The sequence below is a fragment of the Lactuca virosa genome, chromosome 1, assembly GCF_052849685.1.
Source record: "Lactuca virosa cultivar CGN04683 chromosome 1, Lactuca_virosa_CGN04683_v6, whole genome shotgun sequence".
NCBI classification, from domain to species: domain Eukaryota; kingdom Viridiplantae; phylum Streptophyta; class Magnoliopsida; order Asterales; family Asteraceae; genus Lactuca; species Lactuca virosa.
The window spans coordinates 88,109,721-88,118,302 of NC_136426.1; the positions used below are offsets into that span (position 1 = coordinate 88,109,721).

At 34.7% G+C, this 8,582-nt stretch overlaps 1 protein-coding gene across 3 annotated transcripts; it reads right to left on the bottom strand.

Annotated features, from left to right (window-relative positions):
* Positions 1 to 1,409: 1,409 nt before the first annotated feature.
* LOC145150007 (putative glycosyltransferase At5g03795) lies at positions 1,410 to 4,504 on the bottom strand. Of its 3 annotated transcripts, none has more exons than XM_079075249.1 (5): positions 4,185 to 4,504; positions 3,308 to 3,795; positions 3,103 to 3,233; positions 2,649 to 3,000; positions 1,410 to 2,132 (listed from the first exon to the last, which is right to left on the bottom strand). In XM_079075249.1, exons 2-5 carry the CDS (start codon positions 3,791 to 3,793, stop codon positions 1,464 to 1,466), a joined length of 1,638 nt encoding a protein of 545 aa, XP_078931375.1. In that variant the 5' UTR covers positions 3,794 to 3,795; positions 4,185 to 4,504; the 3' UTR covers positions 1,410 to 1,463. The 3 variants fall into 3 exon arrangements, with proteins under 3 accessions (XP_078931375.1, XP_078931374.1, XP_078931376.1); XM_079075248.1 differs by having other exon boundaries at positions 3,308 to 3,826; positions 4,185 to 4,503; XM_079075250.1 differs by having other exon boundaries at positions 3,308 to 3,588; positions 4,185 to 4,502.
* Between the last annotated feature and the right edge of the window lie 4,078 nt (positions 4,505 to 8,582).

Consider the following 8,582-nt stretch of genomic DNA (forward strand, 5'->3'; position numbering starts at 1 on the left):
GGCGCATAAACGACAGTGTTAATTTACGCGGGCCGTGTAAACGTAAATGCGGGTTTTAAAGCAGTTTTTCACCATTCTTAAAGGGGGAAACTAATTTTTTTAAGAGGAGGTCGGATTTTGGATAGGGAGAAGGAGATTTTCAGAGCTTTTGGAAGTAGATTAACACTTGGAAACACTTTAATTTCCTTTTTGTAAGTCAATTTGAAGTTTGAACTTGTTTGATTTGTAGTTTAACCTAGTCATGTGTGGTTGATTTCATTATCATTTCCGAATCTGAATTCTTAAGTATGTGTTGTTAGGTTGTAATTTGAACTTGATTTGTGTTTAACATCTAGTAATCTTTGATTTGATCTTAATCATGTGTTTGGTTAGTTCTCTTTTTCACTTGATCAATGGACTAGGGTTCTTATCAATCTAGTTAATCAAATTATGAAATTCGTATATGTTTTATGATTTGATGTTAGTAACACACACTTACTTGGTTGTAATTAGATCAAAATTAGTGCAATCAAAGATTAAATGTTTATATTCCCAAGCTTAAGAGGAATGTTAAACATTGTTGGTAATTAGTGCAAAAACTTAATGTCATTTAATGATTTGATGCAAGAACTTATTTGAATTGAATCAATTAAATGAAGTTTTATTTGAAGAGCTTGTTTTGAATAAAATACTTTTGCCAATTTGGATATTAGAGTTTATTAATATCTAACTTACCAACCTAGATTGAACATGAATTATAATCATATTACATCTTTCAACATAATACATGTATAAGAGTCAGAATCGGAAATGTACTTCTTTTACTGCGTTTTGTTATCAATCTTTCTTATTTATGAAGTTTAATTCAAGTTCAAACACAATCCCCCATTTTAATATTATTTGTATTATGTGTGAAAATATGGCAAGATAAGAAGTCATGTATTCCTGTGGACCGACCCTGCTTACTCTATACTATCTTTAGTATAAGAAATAGCAGTGACTTGAGCTTTATTAATATTATTTTACCCCATTATTTGTTGGTTTGACACGCCTAACAAAAACCTTTTACTCATCTCACAAATATATTAAAAACATCGGAAGCAACATACCTTACACAATTCATGATAATAGTTAAAACTAACTGTGTTGTCCGAGTCTAATAATAAAAAGCTATTTCTTTGAGCCGTTAATGAGATTTCATAAAAATAGAAAAACTAATTATTCCTAATAAATTCATAAAACTCGGAGTGTTTCGGAGTGTTGTGGGCTTGGTCCTTTTGATCCATTTGGTTGCTAGGGTATGCTCCAACTTTACTCTTACCTTTCAAAGTAAAGTTTTTAGAACAATTTCATCTTCTAAAACAATGTAAACTTGATTTATTCTTTACAAACAAAGTAAATCAAGAAAATTGTAAAAACATTAGTATAAGTTAACCTATTTATCAATGGAAGATGACATATATATCAACAAACAACCTAGTAATTCACATTGAGTTTACTCTAAGAACTCTATTATACCATATTGAATGTAATATCATATGAAAGATGTCATACCTAACAGGCTTCACATGCCAAAGAAAATGCTGCTGTACCTGTTTTACCCTCTGATACATTTGTAAATACCTCTTATTTGTGATGGAAAGAAGAATAATTTTCAGATTCGGGATATCTTTCTCTTGAATGAAAATTGCAAATGATTCCCAATCCAAAAACTCGAAAAAAGGAGGCACGAAATTGTCAGAAATAATCACGGGAACACACTCATAGAAAATAGCCTCCACAACTCTAGGACTATTGACTTCAGAACCTTTGGCACATATACAAAACCTGCTACTCTTCATATAATCAACATAGTTTTTGTCATCTTTGACTTTTGGAAGCTTTCTAAAGATTTTCATGTCAGGATCTTTGTTTTCCCAATGTTGTAATAGAATTGGACGAAGGGACCCGTGCATTTTTCCAGCAAAGAATGCAAAAACTGAGCGTTTGGAAGGGGGTTTACCTCCAAGTTGATGTAATGGATTTTGAGGATCACGGACATTTGTTTCAGGGAGAGAAACGTCTTTTCCCAATTCGAATCCGGATTTTTCAATGTCTGTGTTGCAGATGGCTCTTATGCAAGTACCCATGATTTGGCTTGTTTCCTCTGGGCCCTTGAAAACTGAAGTAAAGTAGAAACTAGAAAGTCAAATTACAAAGTAGAGAGATTTTGTGTATCCAAATCAGTCATTGTAACTAAACAATTGACAAATTCATAAATTCGAAACAAAAGTTTGCAAAAATAAATGTTTCAGCTTTTTTTTTTTTTGTACAAAAATAATTTTTCTAATATAGGAATTGGCCATTGTGCTTGGTTCTCAAAAACATCGTTATTCGAAAATATTCGGAAAGTGGCCTCAAAGATCCCCAACAACCCACCCAATGAAAAATATAGAAAAATAAGAACACAAGAATACAGGTGCAGAACTCCAAAACCGTATAAAAATTACACATTTCTACACTCTAAAACAAGATTTGACGAACACATTTCTACACTCTAAAACAAGAGAAGAAAGAAAGAAACAATCAAATACCTAAACTGTATTTGATTGAGCATAAGAATATATATATATATATATATATATATATATATATATATATATATATATATATATATATATATGGCTTACCCAGTCGTGACACGCAGCAAAAAAATGGTCGGCCCCACCGGTTCTATTCCAGAAAGTGTATCGCCCTGAGATCATGTCAATGTAGTTTTTCAAGTAAGGTACAACACTCTGACGATCATAAGAGTAGGGAGATATAGTTGCTTTCAACATTTTTGAGCTATAAGGAATGTAGAACAAATGAGCTTCTTTCGGTTTCCTTGTAACAAATCTTTTGCTTTTTTTCATTTGCATCATAAACCATCCCTCGGATGCATATATTCCCTTCATAACCGCCTCTGGGTTGTTGAATATTGGCTTCTCTCCTTCCTTGTAAATATAAACCTTTAGAGTCTTTTCCATTAACTCATAGCTCCTGCATATCGTAACATAGAAATTGAAATAAACCAAGGATCAAGAATGAAAACAAATCCAAGTTTTAAATCTTATGATGACTAAATTTAAGGTGTACTTATACCTCGTAAAAATTGAAATATTACGGAATACCAAAGGATAAAGGTCATGATTTTCTTCATTGAATTGAGCATTCTCAATTTGCACTTTTGCTTCAAGTAATTCTTGATCAGCTCTTGAAGACCAATGTGGTTTCTATATAAACATAATCAGAATTGTGTTAAAACAACCAAAATCAACATACCGAGTTTAGAATTCATCATATATACCATGGAATGAGAAGAAGCACGATTGTGGACTAAAATATCATGCATCTCAGAAATCACCACAACTTTCTTCTTTTGCTTCTTTCGAGGGACTTCTATCACAGAGGAAACATTGGCTAATTGGACACTTAAACTAGTAGCATTTCTGTTCAAATCTGTAGAATCATCCAATTCCTTTTTTGTTTCTGATCTATTATGCTTTATGATGCCTTCATCATGTCCCTTGTATGTATTCATAATACCCTTCACAAGAACATCAGAAGCCCCTGTCATGTTCATGTCCCCTGATATTTGGGGAAGAAGAGATGAATTATCACGTGGGTAGCTTCCAGTGTTGGTTATGTGAATCTTGGTAGCAGAAAACAAAGATGATATAACATCACCATATGGAAATTCAAAATACTGAAACATTATAACAACAGCAAACACCACTCCCCCAAAGCATGCTAATCTCTGAATTCCCAGTATATGTTGATATCCATGACTCATATCTATTATAAGCACACAAATAACTTACTAATCCTGCAATATTGCCAAGAAATTCTATAAGATGTTTCATAATAACTACTCAAATTTAGCCACAAATGCATTGAAGAATAGCTAAATAATGGGAATTAACTGCTCGAACACAAAGAATCTATTAACTAATTACTAATCAAATTCCTAGTCTTCCTCTGTTCCATTTGAATCTCAATCATTTTAATTGACACTACTCTGAGCATAAATTGCGTACCCCTATGAACTTTGTAACTAATTACTAACAAAAAACGTATCAATTTTGCATCTAGTGCAATATCAAAACGAAACAGAGGCAAATACAAATTATAAACCCTAGATTATGTAATAAACCAGAATACAAGAACAGAAACATAAATAGCACCTTAAATGGCGAAGCTTCCTCAATCACGAGAACAGAAACAGAAAAAATGGAGATGATATTGTAGAAGAATCGAGTAAGATAGTTTTTTCTGATAGTCAGTGTAACAAGTTTAATAATTGTGCGAAAAGATCGGTGCTTGGTTTCTTTAATCTCGTTTGGTCAAAGCAGTCGGGAATAGCGAGTGATGTGATATAATAATGGACATGCTGACGTTCAAAGGGTGTGACGCAGGGAAGCCATCGTTACAACTTGAAAGCTTGCTAGTTGCTCATGATCATACGTAAAAACAAAAATGGAAAGTAGTTTTCTCTCTTTCAAATAAATAAAAAGTGAACAGATTTAAGATGTTCAACGTTCAATCACATAATATTATTATTATTATTTTAAAAATGGAATTTAAAGCTTAGTTTAATTTTTTAATCAAAGCTAGGCCTCATAAAATATTAAGATATTAATAAAAAGTGATTTTTAAATTGTAATGATTTCTATGAGTGTCTCTTTCGATGTGTGACCTTTTAATTAGATATACTACTAATAATTTGATTTTTTTTTCCAATTTTCTTTAATAATATAAAACTAAAACCAATTCTTTAACATTCGATATTGAAATAACTAAGGAAACAACTGGCCACTAGCTGGCCAAAAAAACTGTCAAATTTACAATTTATCATTTTAATTCAATAAGTACGAGTTAACCGTTTAAAAAAGAAAAAAGTACCTCTTTAAAAGTTTTGATATTTAAAGTACACTTGCTATAATTAGTTTCAAGACAAAGTAGACGATAGGTCCTTACTGTTTACAAAAAGTCACACATTAGGTCCCTATCTTTTTTCTATGATGATGGTCGTTGTGTTTTTTTATTTTATTTGCGTGGTTGTGGTTTTTTTTTTTTTTTTGCATGATTGGTCTGATACCATTTGACGACGCCGAGACTTTGTTGATAGAGGGGTCACATATACAGAAGAAGACGAGGCAGAATCACCGACCTTCCGCTTCGCACGCCTAGGCATAACGGCACACCATACTGACAGGGCAACACCAATCACAAAATCAAAAAGAACAAAGCATAATATTCACAAAGACGATTATTATTCACATACATCAATATCAAACAACATCAACAAAAGTAGAATGTGACACATAAGACTTTTAGAAAACCCTAAATCACAGACATAGAACAACATTAAAAAACGAAAAGAAGAAAAACACAAAAGAAGAAGCAAAAACCTGGAGAGAATCGAGGAACGAAAGACAATGAAAGTGAAAGAAACAGGAGAGATGAATAAGCAAATTTGCACCAGAACAAAACATGTGTTCATAAAAGTACAATCTAGAAACAACGAGTTAAAGTAGAAGCCGATGAGCAACTGGAAAAGAGGGAACAGGCGATCAATGGTAACCGGCTGAGCCCGTTACTATTCGTAAGCCTCTTCCCTTTTAGTATATATATATATATATATATATATATATATATATATATATATATATATATATATATATATATATATAGAGAGAGAGAGAGAGAGAGAGAGGTTCAAGTATTCTAACTAAGTATTGTATGGATGTAGGAATGATTGTGGGCCAATCATTTCAAAATGGTAAATTTGTACTTTTATATATAATCATTTTTATAAAACAAAAATAAATTTTATTAGATATGGAAAATCCCCAAAAATATGGAACAGTTTCTATATAAATCCCAATCTACGTTTAGCTTGAAATGCACCACCGTCTCCATCGTCTTCAATATCTTCACAAACTCAGATTATCGATTTCATCACTTCCCATCACCGAGTGTAAGTCATCCCCCTTAAACCCTTCATCGCTCATCAATCCTAAATCCCTTACTGTCTTTGCCTCTGTCAAGAAAATCGTAGTCCTCCTCATGAGACCAGCCTCCGTTTCTCCCTGTCACTCCCTTTCTGAGCTGCCTCCCTTCACCGTCGACTTCGCTGCCGACAACCCCTACAGCGACGCCACCTCTTCCATCGCCGTCGATAGTGCCGACTACTTCGTCAAAGTAGCCAATTTCTTCGATTCCAGGTGATATTTTATTCCTTTGTCCTAAATCGAGACTTCGCTGCCGACAACCCTAGCTTGAAGGCTTGTTGTTATCGTCGATTTCATTAATCAAAACAAGGTATTTACTTTTTGTGTTGATTTCATGGATATCGTTAACAATGGAGAAAATGCTTATGTTGGATGTGTCAATTGTAAATGAATCAGAGATAGAGTATGTGTTATGGATATTCTTTCTTCGGAATCAACAGGATCCCCTGGACTCGATTTTCTTTCATCAAACTAACATACCATCTGCTTTTCGTCTCTGGTAGGTTTTAATTTTGTCGATTTTCAGCCTTATTGGATGTTTATAGAGTGAATTTTGAGTTTTTTTGAACTATTTATGCTGATTTGAGAGGAATTTTTAATTTAATCATACAAGACTGAAATAATTGAATTGTGATTGTAGAACATATCCTGGTCAGATTCAATTAATTTGGATTTGTGTGACATCCCCATTTTCACGGCCAGAAAAGACCGATTTTGTTTATGCTTTGTTTAAAAATCGGAGTAACATTTTAAATAAATGTGTTGCGGAATTTGTTCCCAAAATAAAATATGATAAAGATTTATCAAAGCATTTCCGTAGAAATGTATTTCATTAAAAACATCGGGATGTCATGTTCGATACAAATCAAAAGCATAAACAGTACAATATAAGCCTTACTACATTATTTCATATCTACAGGCCTATATTCGTAACCCCGCATCCAAAACATCACATCTATGCTCGAGCGCCACTACCTGTAATACATGAAACTGAGTGGGTCAGGCTTGGGAGCCTGGTGAGCACATAGGGTTTTCAACCCACAATAAATAAGTTTATTAATTTCATCAATCAACAATAACCCGATTACCCGTTCCCGTTATCCTCACTTTACGTCCCTAAACACCTATCATAAGGGACCTAGCCTAAGGATCATCATCGGGATGGACACTACTGCTAAGGGGGTTCCTCAACAATAAATGTCCTAAAGGCAACCATGAGGGGGATGAAGTACACCAGTGAACACATCGTTCACAAACACCTACAGGTTGCGAGCCTGCTACCGTTCCACTGGACTGTCTAGAAGAGTCCGTGGTCGTCATCCATACTCCGCTAGATGACAGAATCAACAACAACAACATCGAGGCCTCTCATCATATTATCACACATCGTCTATTACATCTACCCATGTTTTACCCCAACATTTTTGTAGATATAAAATACATATACAGTTTAAATCATTTAAAACATGTATAAAAATCTTTCATGCAACATAGACAGCAAGTATTCAGACAATATGCACGCATAGCACGTAATTTATATTAAAATACTTCATATCTATGTGTAAGATGAAAGTGACTATGCACTCACCTGAAAGGTGGTGACTCTGCACTTGAATAGCGCTTCGTTATCTCAAAATAATTTTTCCTCGACAAAACCTAGTATCAATACCACTAGGGTTTAGTCTAACGTTAACCACGACTAATTAATAGTCTAGCTATTATTATTATTATATAAGCGTTAAACAACACTCTATATAACTCATAATAATAATAGCCCAAATAATTATTTTAAGGACCTAATAACATTACTATAATTATTTAAAAGCTATATTAAAAATTTCATAGACGTAGCTCACTTACAGCGGATTTTAAAGAAAACAGGGCTTCGCTTGGAGCAGCGTTTCCGAACCGAAAGACCCTTTTTCTCGGGACTCCGGGAGCCTCGGGGCTTTCTTCGGGTGCTAGGGAGGTTTCCTAGGGTTTAGGGGGTTAAAACCCTTAGAGATAGAAAGTAGTTTAGAGAGAGAAGGAGAATGGTGTGAAAAATCCGAGAAATCTCGCAGCTATTTATAGGCTGCTGGCTTCGGACGAACGCTGGGCGTTCAGCAGCTACGCGGCGCGTAGCTTCGGATAGGGCTGCCAGGTGGACCCAGCTGTCTCGCACTTCGGACTCGGATGGATAAGAACCGAGGTACGCTGAGCATACCCGGCCTCGGACGCCGGGCGTAGAGCGAAGGCGACGTGTCTTTATCTGGTGCGAGGCCGTGGGGAGCAAGGGAAGGCTAGGATCGTGCCACGTCATCACAGTTTCGCAAATTGCACACTTAACTTCTCAAAAATCATAACTTTCGCATACGAGCTCCGTTTTCGACGTTCTTTATATCCACGCGTAGTTGGGAACGTGCTCTACAACTTTCGTTTAGACTCCGTTGGCTACTTTTGACTTTATTTTAAAAGTTAAATTATTAACAGGCCGGGACAGGATTGGTCCGTTAAAATCTCATAACTTCTTCATCCGACGTCTGTTTTCGTCTGTCTTTTAATCGTTATGCTACTATTAACGAGATC